General features: G+C 48.9%; 1 protein-coding gene across 5 annotated transcripts; it reads left to right on the forward strand.

Annotated features, from left to right (window-relative positions):
• Positions 1 to 721: 721 nt before the first annotated feature.
• camta2 (calmodulin binding transcription activator 2) lies at positions 722 to 17,801 on the forward strand. Of its 5 annotated transcripts, none has more exons than XM_055503259.1 (26): positions 722 to 848; positions 1,697 to 1,788; positions 2,094 to 2,197; positions 2,359 to 2,426; positions 2,519 to 2,654; positions 2,758 to 2,829; positions 3,344 to 3,491; positions 3,581 to 3,709; positions 6,700 to 6,910; positions 7,142 to 8,117; positions 8,460 to 9,014; positions 9,491 to 9,617; positions 9,698 to 9,832; positions 12,039 to 12,235; positions 13,360 to 13,547; positions 13,638 to 13,716; positions 13,787 to 14,024; positions 14,111 to 14,338; positions 14,419 to 14,633; positions 14,831 to 15,033; positions 15,113 to 15,317; positions 15,395 to 15,466; positions 15,553 to 15,573; positions 15,828 to 16,021; positions 16,111 to 16,185; positions 16,259 to 17,801. In XM_055503259.1, exons 2-26 carry the CDS (start codon positions 1,755 to 1,757, stop codon positions 16,311 to 16,313), a joined length of 4,665 nt encoding a protein of 1,554 aa, XP_055359234.1. In that variant the 5' UTR covers positions 722 to 848; positions 1,697 to 1,754; the 3' UTR covers positions 16,314 to 17,801. The 5 variants fall into 5 exon arrangements, with proteins under 5 accessions (XP_055359234.1, XP_055359240.1, XP_055359238.1 ...); XM_055503265.1 differs by having other exon boundaries at positions 14,491 to 14,633; XM_029128525.3 differs by having other exon boundaries at positions 723 to 848; positions 14,831 to 15,012.
• Positions 17,802 to 18,475: the final 674 nt, after the last annotated feature.

The following is an 18,475-nucleotide window of genomic DNA, read 5'->3' on the forward strand; positions in this document are numbered from 1 at the left end:
CTTGATCAAAGACTGTACTTCCAGAAGGTTGCATCTAAAATCTGATCAGTCTCAGCTTTCCTTTAAAGTCCGGTCAGACTTTAAGGTGCTTTTGATGACATGAAACTTTAAATGGCTACATCATAGTTGTCTGGTGCTTTCACCTAATAACCACACATGCTTTCTGCTCTGAGAACTTAGCGCCTGTCTGTTTTAGATTTAAAGAAACATCTGCTGGCAGCTCCTGCTGTTCATGACACCTCGACACCAGACAGCTGTTTTTTAATTGAGACTACTATATGCTCTAATGTTCAAGCTTCGATATTTTATTTCACTTTGTCATGCCAGTGAGACAAAGTCTGCGTACTTTGATTTCTGGTAATAATTCAGTTATGTACTTTGATCCCAAGTATATGAGCATAAGGTCTGTGTTTCTTCTCTGTCTTGTGCTTTTATCCAGGTCTTTATCATGTGAGCCAGATTTCCTCATTTTCTTCTCTCTATCCTGGAGCCTGGTTCTGCTGTGTCTGGTTGTGCTCAGTAGGATTTGTTTTTCTTTAAGGTCTTTACCTTAAATGTGAAGGTCTTTGAGGTGGTCATTGGGTGATATGCAAATAAAGGTGAAGTCCCTTGGACAGAGCGGCTGTCACAGCTGAATCTGGGTATATGTTTCACTCAGCAGTGACATAAGGCAGTTCACAGAGATAATAATCAGGTAAAAGCAAAGAGCTGCGGTGACATTAAACAATAAAACATATAGAACGAAAAAGAAAACAGAAGGACTGGTAAATATCAACAAACGACCTTCTTCCGCAACGACGCAGTGACGTCACATCAGGAGAAGATGGCGACTGTGCAGAAGGCGGAAGGTAAAAGAGCTTTAATAGATAGTTTTACATCCAAACACCGACTTTTCCGACGTAGATTCTGTCATTAGACAGAATTAGACATACGTTTATGTCAATAGAATAGCAGCCCCCGACCGTCACTAGTTAGCAGGTTCGGACCGGAAGTGTAGCCTGGTGGCTCGGATCGCTGCCAATGGGGTCCTGTATAGTTGGAATAGCCTAGCCCCGCTAGCCAGTTAGCTGATTGGCTAAGCTACAGCCTAAAAGCTATCCAGAGAAGTGGTTAGGTGTAGAAAGGCCGGAGCATGGGGACGTTAGCTATGTGCCAGAAGCTGCTGTCGCTTCGTTTAACTATGTCAATATACGAGGCTAATTGGCGCCCCGACGTTAGCTTGCAGCGGATCGGGGGGGCTGAGCTCCTACACGCCGAGGGGAGGCTTCGGGACGCGGCTAAAATGTCAGGCGATCCCGGGGTCTGCATGAGCCCCGTTGGAGGTGTGTTGGTGGGCACCCGACGTGTTGGGACCATTAGCTTGTGTTGACATTATTTTTAAGGCTTAAATGTAGGAATGTGGTTTCCTCTGTCCTTAAACAATATAATCAGTGATTAAATGCACAGATTACATCAATAATTTCTTTTGTATCTTAAAGTGTCACTGCTGTTGTTGCTGAGATATCTGGTGTAAAATTCTTATATAACTACAGACACTTCAAAACTCAGTGAACATACGTCAGAAAACACGAAACACGACGTTAAGCAGATCCCGTTGTTGCTAGGCAACGGGAAACCAAAGGAGTGTGTGTGTTTTGCTCCCTGCATTGTTGTTTCCTATTGACTCACACGCCTTTGTGTGTGCGTGTGAGTACAGCCGTGACGAGCCGGCGGCAGTGCATTTTGTGAGATTCATCCTGCATGGATTCGTCGCCATGAGTAACAAGGAGATGGTTTCCACGGAGACAGGTCAGTCCCATCACCTGTGTAATCTTCTTTACCTGCACAGAGTAGTATTTTATTCATTCATGTGCTGTATGCGTTAGTTTATGGTTTACAGTGCAATAAGGTGCATTTACACTTTCCATATTGAGATAGATCAGTCTGAAATTGAAAGACTGGTGTTACTATGGCAACCACCTGGGATTCCGACAGGGTTTGTTTCATGGAGATGAAATGAATGTAGCGGTGGGTTGTTTAAATCTCACCCAGTGTAATAAATGGTATTAGTGCTTGTGTTACCCTGGTTGTTGACAGGAAGTCTGTGTGTGCAGAGAATAAAGGACAGAGGAAGGTGTTTCTTCCCAACAAGCTCCTGGAGTGTCTCCCTTGCTCGTCCAGTCTGCCTAATGAAAGGCTAAGGTGGAACACTAACGAGGTGGGTATTGCATTATGAAGATGATTCAGCACCACATGAGTGTACAGGGACAGAAGTGCGTGTATTATATGGTTCTATTTGTATTTGAACGTATGCATTAATATGCTGATTGCATGAAAATACTTTAAAGAGGCTTCAAAGCACGTTGTGTGTCTCTGCAGGAGATCGCTTCCTACCTGATATCTTTTGATAGACATGACGAGTGGCTCTCCTGCACCCTGAAGACAAGGTGCACACAGAATCTCAGCGGAGCAGCTGAACAGACCTGACACGCCAGCATCATCAGTTCCTCTTTAAGAAACACTTTGTTTGTGTCTGCAGGCCGAAGAACGGCAGCATCATTCTGTACAACCGGAAGAAGGTGAAGTACAGGAAGGATGGGTACTGCTGGAAGAAAAGGAAGGATGGGAAAACGACTAGAGAGGACCACATGAAGCTGAAGGTCCAGGGCATGGAGGTGTGACAGCATTGACCAGCTGGCTAGAAATAGTCCCACATTAAGGTCCTGCTTGGTTTGCTGGTTGAATAAATCGTCAGTCCTTCTGGTTGTGTCCTTTCAGTGCCTGTATGGCTGCTACGTCCATTCCTCCATTGTGCCAACATTCCACAGACGATGCTACTGGCTGCTGCAGGTAGGGAACCACAGGTTTACCGTCCTCTTTATCCAAGTGTGTGATGCTAGTGGTGCTACACAACTACTGTGAATATGTGTGAGATATATAGACTGTCCAAGTTAGTGGTAATTTAAAAATCTACAATGTGAATCACAGTGTTTTTTCTCTAGATTTTCTATATTCATGTTTACTCTGATTTCATCAGCCTGACACAGATCTGGAGAACATAGAACAAATGAATAGTGCAGCTCACATGAAAGCACCAGTAGTATTACAGTTTACAGTATGAGTAGCTAATTGATCATATGTAATGAGTTGAAATAAGTTAATTGAATTCATCAATTAATATAACTGATTAATGTGTTTTAATATATAACTGCAGACCACATTTCATAAAATTAATTTCACAATTAAACGTTTTGCTTTTATTTTATATCAGACCGTTTTAAATTACATTTGGTTCTCAAGTTTAGTTTCCAGGTTTTCTTTCTGTTATAAGTGAGATTCAAATTAAACAATCTGTGTGTGACAGAACCCAGACATCGTGCTGGTCCACTACCTGAACGTGCCGTCCCTAGAGGATTCTGCGAAATGCAGTCCGCTACTGTGCACAGTGGCCGATCGTCACGACAGCATGAGGTGGAGTCATGACGACCTGCTGAGCCAACTGAAACCCATGTGTACGAAACAGACATTAATGAAAACTGAAGTAAACATATGTGTCTCTATAGAATACGTAGCATGAACTCATAGTTATTCTGTGTCTCAGTTCACAGTATCAAGTGTTCCGTGAGCTCAGGTGATTTCAGCATTGAGGAGATGGTTCAGCATATTCTGGACAGACAGAGACCTAAACCACAGCCGCGCACGCATGCCTGCCTCTGCAGCACTGCCCAGGGTAACGCTCCTCACACATCAGTGACTTGCTGTGACATCGCTGACTCGCTGTGACGTCACTGACACTTTGTGACATCAGTGACTCACTGTGATATCACTGTGATATCACTGTGACATCAGTGACTCACTGTGATATCACTGTGACATCACTGACTCTCTGTGACATCACTGGGACATCTGTGGTGGAAATTTCCCATAAACAAGCAGATGAGTGAGATGTCTTTTGTGTGATTTATTATGAGAATAAATAAAAATAAAAATAATGGGGAAAACAAATTAAAAACATGGATGTTGGTTGTACACATCAACAAACCAAAAACCAGCTGGGGAGATCAGAGAATACACAACAAAGGTGTGATGCAAAGAGCCCACAATCCCCAAGTTGTCTCTGCCTTTTAACCCCTTTTCCTGGCCTCGGTGGAATGTCTCTCTGCACCAATAGAATTGTTCGTGCCACCTTATCTCTGCATCATCGTGTCTTGTTATCAGAAAGGAAGGAACACCAAGTTTCAAAGACAAGATGCATTCGGTTTACGGCCTTGGGTCTGGTGAGGAATAAGATAGTATGGAGCCAGAGACCGGGGTGTGCGCGCTGCCCAGGTAGTGCTGACTGAGGAGGTTCTGAGGATACAACGTCGTCCTGGGAGACTTTAATAAAGCCAACCTCTCATCGGAACTCCCTAAATACAAACAGTTCATCAAATGTCTGACCAGAGAGGGAAAGGTACTGGACCACTGCTACACCACCTTTAGCGGTGCTTATGAGAGACAAGTACAGAGAGGCCAAGCACAGATTTAGCAAGGAGATTGGAACAGCAGTTCTCAGACAACGACTCTGCCTCTGTCTGGAAAGGGCTCAAGACCATCACAAACTACAAGCCCAGAGCCCCCACTGTCTGCGTCTGGCCAATGACCTCAATATATTTTACTGCCATTTTGAACACAATGGGACAGCCCTAACATCCTTACTCCACAGCCATTATCCAGCAACAACCCTCCCCCCACGGCCCCACCTGATCCACCCACACAGCTTCACACCTCAGCATCCCCCACCCCCCTCACACCTTCCTCCATCAAAGAGGGAGATGTAAACAAATTCTTTAAACGGCTGAGTCTGCAGCCTTCCAGGATCAGCGAGGTTCTTCCACCTCTCTGCGAAGATGCTGAACTGCTGAATTCATTCTCACATCCTCTATCACAGTCTGGTTCGCCACGGCCAGAGACAAGGCCAAGCTGCAGTGCGTCATTCACTTTACAGCTGGAGATTACAGCCAGGATTGTCTGTACATAATTTTAAATTTTCTCTTGTGCACTACTCAACGCCAACACCAAGTCTAAGTCCAAGCTAAGCAGAGTAAGCCAAGTGCGCAGGCACGAGCCTTGCTACAGCACGCTCCGGTGACTCTGTTTTACCGTCTTGGCTTTTCTGTATTTTTCCTTATTTTTTACCTACTGCATGTGATTTTCTTTAATCAGTCTTAGTATTTGAGGTGCACCCTTCTGATCATGTTGTTCAAGAGAGATTTTTGTCATTTCTTCGATTGGATTTGTACTTTCCCTCATCCGTAATCCGTAATGTCGGAGCGCTGGAGACCCAGCAAGCTAACTTTTTTTACACCCGGGATCAGATGATCTCTCCAAGAGCTCACTAAGTTCGACAGCAAAATACTTGACTCCCCCAGAAACGTCAAGCTTCCCCAAAGAAATAAGGCGGAAAACGAGGGGATGCAAAGGAGGAAAAAAGGTTTGTGTAGGGAATAAAGACCGAAGTAAGGAAAAGAAAAGATTTAAATCGCGTCTCCCTTTGCTGATTATGGGCAACGTGAGGTCACTGGATAATAAAATGGTTGAACTGACAGCTCTAGTGAGAGGAGAGAATCTTTGCGGAGTGCAGTTTGATGTGTTCCACGGAGACCTGGCTGCATGACGTCATCTCAGACTCCAGCGGTAACATTGATGAGTTCAGCGCCGTGCGCTTTGACAGAGGCCAAGTGGGAACCACAGAACCACAAAGAGGCGTGGAGGGAGGGCATTTTTATTAACAATAAGTGGTGCCATCCTGGACATGTGACGGTCAAAGAGCGGGTCTGCAGCCCTGACATCGAAGTGCTGGCCACGGGCCCCGTCCATATTATTTACCCAGAGAGTTTCCACATGTTATCCTCATCATGGCTGTTTAAAGCCCCCGCGCGAACGTTGCCGCGGCGTGTGACGTCATACAGGCGGTCGTCTCCATCCCGCAGTCCAGACATCCTGACGCTTCCTTTATGATCTCCGGTGACTTTAATCAGACCTGCCTCGACAAGTCACTTCCTCCATTCACCCAGTTTGTGAGCTGTCCCAGGCAAGAAGACACTGGACCTGAAGTATGCTAATGTTAAGGATGCCTACTCTTCCACTGCCCTCCTCCCTCTGGGAATGTCCGATCACAATTTAATTGATCTGCTGCCACAATACACACCTCAGGATCAAAGGCTGCCTGCCACCATTAAAACTGTTAAAAGATGGACAGATGAGGACCGTGTTGCTCTGCAAAGCAGCTTTAAAGACAGATGAGCACCTTTAGCCAGAGGCTGATCAGTATTAGGTGCTCCACAGAACGCCACCAGAGATCCTTCCTACCGGTGCCATCAGCCTGTACAACTCCTCTCTCTGTAAGGGTTGATCTTCATCTAGGCAATAACATGTATAATAAATCTTTAGCTAGTAATTACATGTGAGTGTGTGTAGATGCATTAGCATTCCTATTTTTAATCTCCCTTCCTTCTTGTGTGTACCTCCAACTGTGACAGCAATCAAAGTGTACAAAATAATTTCCCTCTGAGATCAATAAAGTTTTTGGAATCTCGAATGTTGAAGTCAAATTCCAAGTTCTGTAAAGTGCTCACTACAGGACCTAGCAATAACGCCTTTTCTGATTCTGATTCTTTTTCTGATCACTTACTCTTTGTTGTAAGATAAATTCAAACCTGTGATTCTGTGTTTCTACAGTGTCTTCAGGAGTGAACATTCCCCACCGCTGTAACAGCACCAAGCATCGCATCATCTCCCCTAAACTGCCCCCCTCTTCCTGTAAACCCACCTCTTCCCCCCTGGCTTCTGAGGTGGGGGAGGCACCAACCAGAGCAGGGGGAGGAGAATCCAAAGTGCCTCATCTCCAGGCTCAGAGCAGTCCTGTGTCGTCTCCTGGCCCCTCATCCGCGTGAGTCACCCGCAAAAACTAAAAGTTATGTATAATATCAGATGAAGATATCTGTCTCGCCGTTACTTTGGTTCACATACTTAACAAAGGAAGGCATCTTCATTTCTTCACTTAGTGAATTAGGTGCTCTCACTGTACTGTACATGCCTACCCACAGACTTTATCTCAAGGATCTCAGTGATTCTATCTCTGTTGCATAACGTTGGATGTTACCTTCTCTGTCTTCTGCAGTTTGGCATCATCTCCACCTCAGCCCCATAGAGCCGCCATTGCCGGGAACAACCATGGCAACAGCTTCTATGGCGACCACCACAACAACCTGACAACAGTGGCGCTTCCCCAGAATGCAGTGATTGTCATGGCAACAGCCACAGCCATTGGAGGAAGAGGAGGGCAGGGGGGGCCAGGTGGTGGGGCAACACCGGAGGAGGCGGGCCCAGGGAGGAGCTTGTCCCTCACTAGTTCTGGCCAGTTGCTGCTCTCCCCAGCCCTCCCACCACCTCCTGCCACCAAGCCAGCCTCCCCCTCCTCTCCCACATCCTCCTCCCCTGCTCCGTCCATTCTTCCTACCCCCGCTTTGCAAGCGCCTGGCATGACCACCCTCTCCCTCACCCTTCTCCCTTCTCCTGTCATCGGAGGCCTTCTCCTCACCCCCTCTTCCTCCAACACCACATCCCTCCACTCCCCTTCTTCTCCCGCAGCTACGTCTCCTCCCTCAGTTGCCTTGTCCCCCTCACCACCCCCTCCTCCTCCATCTCTCCCCCCTGTTTTTGACCCAGATTCTTTCTTAAACTCCCCCAAACAGGGCCAGACTTATGGAGGCCCTCCTTCCACTCCTTCCCCTGTCCTCTGCACCTCCTCCCCCCTGTCTCCACCCTCCCTCACTCTTTTACTCTCCCCCACCTCTACCCCTTCCTCTTCTGTTTCCCCTCCATCCTCCCTGTCTTCCATGTCCTCCTCTTCTGAAGTAGACAGAAGAGACTCAGCCCTCCCTCTCTCATCTTCAAACTCTCCTCCATCCACCCTCCCCCCCTCCCTCTCTCTGTCTCCCACTTCAACATTGGCTCCTCCATTACTCCCGCTCTGCCTGGAGCTGGGAGCACTAGGGGAGTCAGAGGAAGGGAGAGAAGAAGAGCTGAAGGTCGGAAGACCTGGTGGTGATGAAGATGAAGGTAGTGCTCCTCCTATCAAGCTGGCTCTGCTGCAGGTGAGATCTCTGCTTCATGATGATGCTTAGGTGGAGAAGAGTTATAAATGGACAAGAGTATGGAGGGAAATAAATGGTGAAGGATGAAGGTTAGTAAAGAAAGTAAGGAAGGAGTAAGAGTGGACTGAAAGGGAGGGAGCAATGGAGAGAGCAGGAAGATAAAGGTAAAAACAGGAAGGGAATTATGAAGGCAGTACGGAGGAAGAAAAAGACTAGGAGTAAAATTAAATAGAAGTGGTGAGAATTTAAGGAAGATGAATATGGGAGGCGAGCAGGCACAAAGAAGGTAAAAGAAGTCAAATACTTCACTGTATTTATGTCCCTTTTATTTCTGTCCTTCAGACAAGCCACGCCTCCTCCAGCCCGTCACCACAGCTGAAGACAGGAAGTAGTTCTCCGTCTGTGCTTCTTGTTGGCCAGGACCTGGGGCCTACCCTGCCGACCAGTCAGATGCCCCAGCATGCTAACGGACAGCAGCCCTACACTCACCTCTCTAAATGTGAGGCTGTCCACACCACTGCCTCCCACCTGGCAAAGCCCCCAATTCAGGTGAAGGAGGAACGAAGGCGGGACTACGATGCTGAAGATACATGCATGGACACTCAACAAGAAGAGGGGGAGGAAGGGGAGGTGGCAGGGGAGGAGCTCGACATCTCCTTTGACAGCCAGTTTCCTGACCTCATCTCTGACCTCATCACAGTGGAGGCAGATCCTGTCACAGCTCAGTCTCCTTCCGTCCCCGCACAGAGTCCAGCCGTGTTCCCAGCAGGGGTCAGATACATGGTTCCCCCACAGCCCTCACCCTCCTCCTCCTTCCTCCCCTTCCCTCTCCCGCTGCCCTCCTCCAGCCGCCTCTCCTCCATCACTGATTTTTCACCAGAGTGGTCGTACCCTGAGGTAATCTATCATTAGTGATCAGTTGGTTAGCAGTTATTGATCTGTTATAGTATTGTAGATATCTACTATTACAGGGTTTTTTCATAGAGAAAGAAGCACTACAGTGGTAAGGATGGAAGGAAAGGATCTGCTTACGCACACACAGATCGGTTTACACACGCACAAAACTAATCTGACTCATTTGACTCCCATACATATGACCCATTTCTGTTGCTGTCCACCAGAGGGCGGCAGAGTCTGATGGTTAATGAAACACAAACTGAAGTGGTGACAGTATTTGTCTATGCACTGCTTAGAAACCAGCTTCTAGCACAGGTCACGTTAGCGGGTTCTTAGGAAGTTCTGAGGAGGAACGTGGGACTCACCCTCATAGACATCTGTGGCTGTAGGCTCGTCAGGAGTGTTTGACTGTCTTTAAAACATGTCCTGACATGTTCAGCTCAGATGGTGATGTTTGGTCCTGATTTGTTTTTCAGGGCGGTGTGAAGGTTCTGATAACGGGACCATGGAGCGAGCCAACGGGCCGATACTCGTGTGTGTTTGACCAGAGCATTGTGCCAGCGTCGCTGATCCAGCCCGGGGTGCTGCGCTGCTACTGTCCTGGTAAACATACTGGCAGACAGTTTGATCGGTCTGATGTCCAACGCCTGCTTCACATGAAGGCCTTTTCCTCTCTGCTTTAGCCCACCAGGCCGGTCTGGTGCGTCTGCAGGTTCTGGAGTCCGGAGGGTCGGTCTCATCCTCGGTTCTGTTCGAGTACCGAGCAAGGAACGCAAGCTCTCTGCCCAGCTCTCAGCTCGACTGGCTCTCACTGGATGGTGAGACACATCACATAGAAAGCACAGTCACTGGTATAATTCAGCCTCCAGGCCTGTCACTCAGATTCACCCTGTCACCACCATGGTGAGGCGTCAGAGCGTTGTCATGGTAATGCAGTGAGGGCACTTTGTACTAAAGAGCCAGTTTCAATTCAGTAAACTTTATTTGCCCCTGAGGATGACACGTATACGTACATAATTAAAAGATGTGTGTGTGTAGATGAATACATGAAGTTCAGGCAGCAGGAGCAGTTAAACGTGTTACTAGTCATTGACCTTAGGCACTTAGTAACTTCAGTTACTGTATGTGTTGATGCTGAGGAGCAGAATGCATCTGGAGACACCAGAGATGGGCCCAGATATCATGGGTGATGTGAAGGTCTCCACCATTTCTGTGGTTTCTCAGAGAATGTGGTCAGTGAATGCAGTGTTTACAGGTCTGTACCAACACCTGCACCTGGTTTCAGGTGTTTGGTGCTGTTAGACCCTAATTTGGTACACAAAGAGTTGAAATGACCAGAGCCATGATGAGGACGGTGGATTCTTGCTTGGGTCTAGTGTTGTCGTGCTCAGCAGCGCCACCACCACCAGGTGGGTCTGTGGAGTGTTGGCATGCTGCCTGCCCTCTGCTCTCTCCTCCCAGGAATCCACTTGATCCCCTCGTGTCTCTCTGAGTGATTGATGGGGTGGAGCTGTTTTCCACTGTCATCGCCTGAAAACACGTCATCAGGATTCACTGCTATTTCTGACTTGAACACACACTGGGGGGCGGTTCACGCCTCAGTCCACTGCTGATTATAGTAACAGGAACAAGATGCAGACAAGCTGCTTTTCAGGCTTTGTGTCCATCACGTTTACAAACTTTTAAAACGACTGCTCACTGTGTCTGTGAGAGGCCATCGTATAGAAACATAGGTGTCACATAAATGATGTGATCAATATGAAAAAAGAGTTTCTGGTCTCATGGTGGGTCCAGCGCACAGAGTTTCTGCTTAATGTTCTTATGGGTCAGGCTAAAATGAGTATTTGACTCACAGTGAGAAATGAAATTAATTTAATTTTTTAGCCTGGAGTTTGTGTTTTTGTTTTATCTCGTTTGCATATTTTTTCCTGTTTAGATACTTTTGTTGAGTTACGAACCATTTCAATAGTCTCTCTCTTTTTTCTTCTTGAGGTGGGTGTTTCCTGGCTCAGAACCAGGAATGCCCCACAGTCAGTTGAGACACACTATCTCTCCCCTCCTTCCCTCTCTCACCCCTCCCTTCCTCTCTGTGGATTACCCACCATGCTTTGTTGCCGTGTTCTCTCTCCTAATGTTAGTGATCCTTGCGGGGCCGGTCAGTCTAAGTCGTCACTGCTGTTTAGGGTCGAGTGTGTCCGTTACCTTTATTTCCCAGAATGCTCCTCAGCTGTGCAGCCACTCAGACTGAGGACAGGGATGATCTGTAGTCAGAGAGACAGACACGAGATGGATGAACGGCAGCTACAGGAGGCTGGTGCCGGTAGGATGACTTCTCTCTCTCTGTTCTGTAGGTGTAATCATAGCAACCACCTACAACCTTCTTAGCTAACAGCTTCCTTCCCCCTCAGCTGTTAATGCCAGAGGATCAGGACACATAATGGCTTTGTGTCCTGCAAAGTCTGCTGGATGCAAACATGCAGTGGTGACTGCCTGTTGTGTATCCAGGTTTGCTCAGAGTTTTCTGCAGAGCGTGTTTGTTGTTTGCTGGTGCCATCATCTCCTTCAAGTCCAGAACATGAAGGTTGGTTTGGATGAGCTGCCCTCTCTCACCTTCACATGCCTCCAGGATCTGCAGCAGAGGAGTGTCTCTACAGCGTGATGGTGGCACCGTCATGCTTCGGGGAGGAGCAGTCGAGATAAAGGGTTCTCTCAGAGTGATATAGAGGAGCCTCCTGGGTGTCAGGCTGTATTACCTGCTGTGACTGTGCAGCCACAGCGTTTCAATGATCATGCTCACACTAAGGCTGACCTCAGAACAGATCTGCATTGTGTCACTGATGTTGTTGTTGCACTACAGCTGGTGCATTGTGGGAAAAATGGGAGCCACGATCTTTGTTGTGATTGGCTTTTATGGGCTGCAGCAAAACATCTGCATTTCCATTAAGATCTTTGTGTTTTATCTGCTCTCATCATAAAGGCTCTATCTGAGCAGACAAGCGCTCACTCTGTGTTTTCTGTCTGCAGACAATCAGTTCAGGATGTCGATCCTGGAGCGGCTGGAGCAGATGGAGCGCAGGATGGCAGAGATGGCTGCCCGCGAAAGCCACCACCTGCAGCAGCAGCAGCAGCAGCAGCAGCAGCAGCAGCAGCATCAGAGGCAGCAGCCCGGCCACCAGCTGGCCACCCCCCCTCCCCCGCCTCTACCTGAGGACCACCAGCAGGTGAGGACGACATTAACCTTCAGTCTCATATTACTACACACCACATGTTGGTAGCAGGATGGGTTTCAGCACCATCATCCTTCACCAGGAATCAGGACCTTTCCCTGGTGTTTAGCAGATTTGGATCATCTCCATGAAGTGAAGTGTTGGGTGCGTGTCTCCCAGAGGCAGATTGTCTGGAGCTTAATCTGGTGCTTGAATGGAAAATCCCTTTAAAACGCGTCTCGGTCTGACCTCAGCTGAACTCAAGCTCTCTGATGTCACAAGGAATTCAGCAGATCAAGTCCTTGGTTTAAAATAGATTCAATGCTCCAGAGATAGATCCGACCTTAACAAAAACAATCACAGCCACTGAACTGGGTGGCAGGTATGTTGTCTACACAGCTGCTGAGGTCCGTTATCTGCTGCTGCCGGTTGTCCTGTCACTGTATGAGCTACTACCAGAACCCAGCTGAGGTGAGGAGCTGAGAACTAATGCAGCCAAGTGGTTCCCTGTGGAGACAATGGGGGGGGGGGGTTACGGTCCGCCTGGTCAAGGACCCACCCAGAACCTGCCAGACAGGTTATGTAGGTCACACAAACCACCACCTTACTACGACCCACAGTCTGAGGAGACGTGAACTGTAGCTATGATGGATCTTAACGAGGGTTCTCTGCTTCACCATTCTTCTTCAGAGGAGGTTGTGTGTTTGTTCAGCAGGATGGATGAATAGCAGTTGTGGCCTGATCACTGGAAGTGTTTCCAGGTCTGTCCTCCCATCAGATGCCCTTTTATAGCCTCACTCTACCATGTGCGTCACAGGGAGAGGGGCAGCAGGGGAGTGGAAGAGGTGTAAATGCCAGCGAGAGTGGAGGGAAAACTGGAGGGGAGGGGTCTGAATGAGGGAGGAGGGAGCAGCACAGGGACCAGGTACTGGTTTCTATCTGTTTACATGATGGTTCATGGTTCTGTTGCAGTCACACTAGACCAGCTTGTTTCAGTCTAACCTGGTTGTTGTAGGTTTACTGGTCCCAGTGTCATCCTACTGGTGACTACTACTGGTCCATGTATCCAAAGACCAGATCACCTGGATGATGACCAGGGACAGACTGCTGTGTGTGATGTTGATGTCTCTGTGTGTCAGTCGTCCCAGTGGTTTGAGAGGAGGATTGTAGGAGTGTGTGAGCGGATGATGAGGGGAGGACGATGGAGTGGAGGAGGAGAAGGGGGAGAGAGGCTCCATCACTCAGTTCGTCACCGCGGGATGACGCTGCTCCACCTGGCTGCTGCACAGGGATACACACACCTGATCCACACCCTGATATACTGGAGGTACACACACACACACACACACACACACACACACACACACACACACACACACACACACACACTGACTGTCATTCGTCATTGTTCCTGCAGGCGTCTGAACGAGGACAGTTTAGATCTGGAACAGGAAGTGGATCCTCTCAATGTTGACCACTTCTCCTGCACCCCACTGGTAATGCACACACATGTTGCCGTTGCTATGGTTACCGTGCGTCCTGTACTTACGGACTGTGTGTGTCCAGATGTGGGCGTGCGCTCTGGGACACCAGCAGGCAGCAGAGCTCCTGTACGGCTGGAACAGTCTGGCACTGGGGATCCCTGACTCACTGGGACGCCTGCCGCTGGCCGTCGCTCGCTCTAGAGGCCACACCCGCCTCGCCACTGTGCTGGAGGAGCTGCACACCCAGCGCGCTCCCAGGGACACGGCCACGCCACAGCCTCAGCCGCCACCGTCGCCTCTGTCCACCAGCCCAGACACAGGTAGCACGCAGCCACGCCCACCCTCAGCATGTGACAGGATCCAGCCGTGTGATTGGCTGTAGCAGGCTTCTGTCTCTATCCTCTAGGTCTGAGCTGCTCCAGCAGTCTGCCCTCACCCAGTGCTCCCTCCTCCCCCTCGCCAAGCTCTGCCTACTCCAGCGGCCCCGCCCCCATGGACACATCCCCCTCCTCTCCCTCATCACCTTCCTCCCTGCCCATCTCCCCTCCCCCCCTCTCCCCCTCCTCCCTCCCCCTGCCTTCTCTTCCTCCCATATCCATGTGGGGGGAGGAACCACCCACAGCTTTCACCACAGGTAAACCACCATCACTGACATTTAGTCCATCTGTCTTTTAAAGTCTTGCTGATCATCCTTCTCACAAACTGGTGTCATAGGTTTGAACCCTGGTGGTTCCAAAGATTCTCTTTACTTCATGGACTTTGAGAGCTCTTCTCCTGGACACACAGACACTTACACAAACGCACACACGGCGGCTGGACGACGATCACACATGGCAGCAGCGCTGGAGCAGCAGCTGCTGAGCTACAGCGAGAACACAGAAAACGAAGGCGAGGAGGACGAAGAGTATCTGGAGGATGAGGTGCTGCAGGTATCAAGGCCACACAGCTGCATTGTCACTGATGCTACAGATCTGATCAGATGTTTTCATTTAATTTAAAGTCTTGGTTTAGTTGATATGTCTGTGCTACAGTTCAATCTGTATTGCTTTGGTAAAAGTATTCAGACCTAACAAGGTTTTCTGTTTGCACATCACCCTCTGTTGCTATGGTTACCTTCTCCTCACAGGTGGACATGGCAACTCTGGCAGAGCAGATCATTGAAGCAACTCCTGAGCGGATCAAGCAGGACGACTTCCCCAGAGGGCCGGAGTCTCCACTCAGGGAGAGACGAGACAACCCGGCCATACAGGACACCTGGCTAGCCACCTACCTCGATACGGTCGACGCCCACCCCCACTCCCCGCCCAGGTCTCAGGCCTCGCCCCCACGGTGCATGTCAATCAGTTTTAACGGCGTCGCAGCACAAACACTGATGCTGATTTGCGGATTTGTGTTGGTGCCCGTGCAGGCGGGTGTGTCCTCCCTCGCCCCTCAGTGCTCTGGCCCTGCAGAGGCTCCGCCCCCCGTCGTCTGCAGCCTGGGCAGAGTTTCTGAATGCGTCGGCCAACGGGAAGATGGAGAGAGACTTTGCCCTTCTGACGCTGACGGATGGCGAGCAGAGGGAGCTGTACGAGGCGGCCAGGATCATCCAGAACGCTTTCAGGAGATACAAGGTACCCAGGATGCATTGCATCATCACCACTCAGTCATTTCTCCCAGCAAGCACCTCAAACTGTGTCTGCGTCTGCAGGGCCGCAGGCTAAAGGAGCAGCAGGACATGGCTGCAGCTGTCATCCAGAGATGCTACAGGAAGTACAAACAGGTGTGTTCTGATGTGTGAGGTGAGTTTGTGTGGAGCTTCACTAACCCTGAGCTAACGTGCTGTGTCTCTCTCCTCCCTCTGGCTAGCTAACATGGATAGCTCTGAAGGTAACATTGTAGGTGTAGATGTGCGTGCGTGTGTGCAGCTACAGTAGACACCTCAAACCACCTGTGTGCCGTGATCTCCATCATCCAGGATGTTTGTCTGTACAGCTGCTCCTGTTTGTGTTTTTCTAGTTTCTAGTTTATTTTAGTCATAGACATGAATGTAGTTTACAGCTCTCACTAGAGCGACGGCTTCAGTGAACAGAGACGTCACTAACTCCACCCCGGGTCCTGATGCAGTCTGTCTGTCCCCTCAGTACGCGCTCTACAAGAAGATGACCCAGGCGGCCATCTTGATCCAGTCCAAGTTCAGGTCCTACTATGAACAGAAGCGCTTCCAGCAGAGCCGACGGGCAGCTGTGCTTATCCAGCAGTACTACCGCAGCTACAAGGAGTACGAGAGGCTGAAGCAGGCGCCGAGGGGAGCGGCCAGCCACAACCCCAAGATCAAGTAGGAACCATCCGATAATGCATCACAACCGTCTGTACATTCTGTAGACACACATCAGCGTTGACTAACACAGCTTCTGTGACCATCAGGGGGTCGTACCTGACCAAGAAGCAGGACCAGGCAGCTCGGAAGATCATGAGGTTCCTAAGGCGCTGCAGACACAGGTGACGTTTCAGGTTCCACCTCCACATGTTTCTTTGAGGACATTTTCTCTGATCTGGTTTCACCTTCCCGCAGGATTAAGGAGCTGAAGCAGACCAGGGAGCTGGAGAGGAGAGGACTCACCACCTAACCCATGTCTTCATCCCTTCCTCCTGGAGGAGATGCAGGTTCAGGTTTGCTGTGGTGTTCAAAGGGACAGAAACCAAATGATGGAGAGAAGCGGCGCTGAGCGATGCCTTGCCCTAGGCCAACTCTTTGTTCCCTCATCCGTCTGCTGCTCTGGTGTCGCACTTCTCTCCTCGTTGAATGTAGCCGTCAGCAGCTTCCACAGCTCCACTGAAAAAGCCCTCCTTTCTACGACTCTGTGAGTTTCTCTCCCATGACTAGAACCACAGATGTGAGAAAGGTCCAGTCTAATACTGACAATCAGAACGGTCCATTCAGACAGGCCCAGGCTTATGGTAGAGCCTGTCAGCTAATGGAACCTCACCAAGAACCAGGGTTTGGTCCACTGGACTAATCCAGGCTTGGATCCACCCAGTGCCAGGCTATGAGCCGGGCTTTTAGAAGAACCCGACCTGCATGGCTCATGGTGAGGGACCCCACAGGGTTGACACCCATTTTCTTCTTCCCACAATGCACTGCTGTTTACTTGCAGATGATCAGGGAGCAGCAGGTCGTTGTGTTGGAGGTTGGGCTAGATGGTTTGGATGAAGCTCTTCAGTTGGAGACCGTCATGTCCTTCAGTGTATGTGACAATGTAAAGCTACATACAATATAGACACACAGTCACATATTTATATATATGTGTGTATGTATGTATGTACACACACACACACACACACACACACACACACACACACACACACACACACACACACACACACACACACACACACACACACATATATATATATATATATATATATATATATATATATATATATATATATATATATATATATATATATATATATATTCATATATATATATATATTCATATATTCATATTCTAAAGTGGGATTTTCTAGATGCTCCTGATGTTTTATTTATTACAGCATGAACTGTTGTGAATGTGTGACTGTCAGGTAGAGTCTTAAGGAGCCACAACCTGACCTCTGGCAACTGTGAGACTGGTGTAAAAATGGATCAAGATGTGTTTCCTGAAGGTTCTGTGCTTCCACCAAAGTGTGGATGTTTGAAGCTACTGATGGTGGATTAGTGTTGGTTTAATGAGGACGTTTGACTGTCAGCATAAGACCAGAACATAAACTGGACCGCCCCCTGTTGACACTGCAGGTGAATCCCAGTTATTGATGCAGCTACTTCTTGTGGCCTCTGTTGCTATGGCGATGTCATGTCGGACTTGGTGATGTCAGAGGTCTGACTGCGGTTCCCTTCAAACAGTGCTTAAATGTGTCCGGCACCACTCAGGACTGGGTTCAGCCGTGCATGAGCTTTTTTTCTTCCTGTTTCTGATTTAATCTGAAATGAGAAAATGTTGAATTGTTGTTGCAGTGACACTTTGCATGAGTTTGTATTTAACTGTTCTGCATTTCAGACCTTTAAAAAATAGTTACCAAAACCCAGATGAATAAAGCAGCTGTTTGCTATTTGAGTTCGTCTTGTATCTGATTCCTGTTGGGTCGGATGGAAACAAACTTACGTCCAGGCCCAGAGGCAGGATCGACAATGAGGCTTTAACCAGGATTCATCAGCTTCAATATCACTTTGTTTGCTGTAAATGATCAGTACGTTTGTGTTATTGTCATCAGGGCTGATACTAAACCACTCCATAGCTTTAAGCTCCTAGTTACACCCAACGTTGGCTTTAAGCAGCTTCAACCATTGGCTTGGACCAAGGCTGATCTGGACACAGGAAGGTTGGGGAGGTGTTGAGGCATCTGAAGGACCTCACAGACCCCCTGCAGTTTGCCTACAGGAAAAACATGTGGGCTGATGATGCAGTCAACCTGGCACTGCACCACATCCTGCAGCAGCTGGATCTCCCTGGCACATACGCCTGGATCCTGTTTATGGACTTCAGCTCAGCCTTTAACACCATCACCCTGGAATACTCCACCACAAACTGACCCAGGTCACCGTCCCTGATCCCACGTGTCAGTGGATCAGGAGCTTCCTGACTGACAGGAGGCAGCAGGTGAGGCTGGGCAGCATCACATCAGGCCCCATCAGCACCGGCGCACCACAGGGGTGCGTCCTCTCCCCTCTGCCCTTCTCCCTCTATTCCAGCCACTGCACCTCAGGGAACCCGTCTGTGAAACTCCTGAA

The sequence above is a fragment of the Betta splendens genome, chromosome 2, assembly GCF_900634795.4.
Source record: "Betta splendens chromosome 2, fBetSpl5.4, whole genome shotgun sequence".
Lineage (NCBI taxonomy): Eukaryota > Metazoa > Chordata > Actinopteri > Anabantiformes > Osphronemidae > Betta > Betta splendens.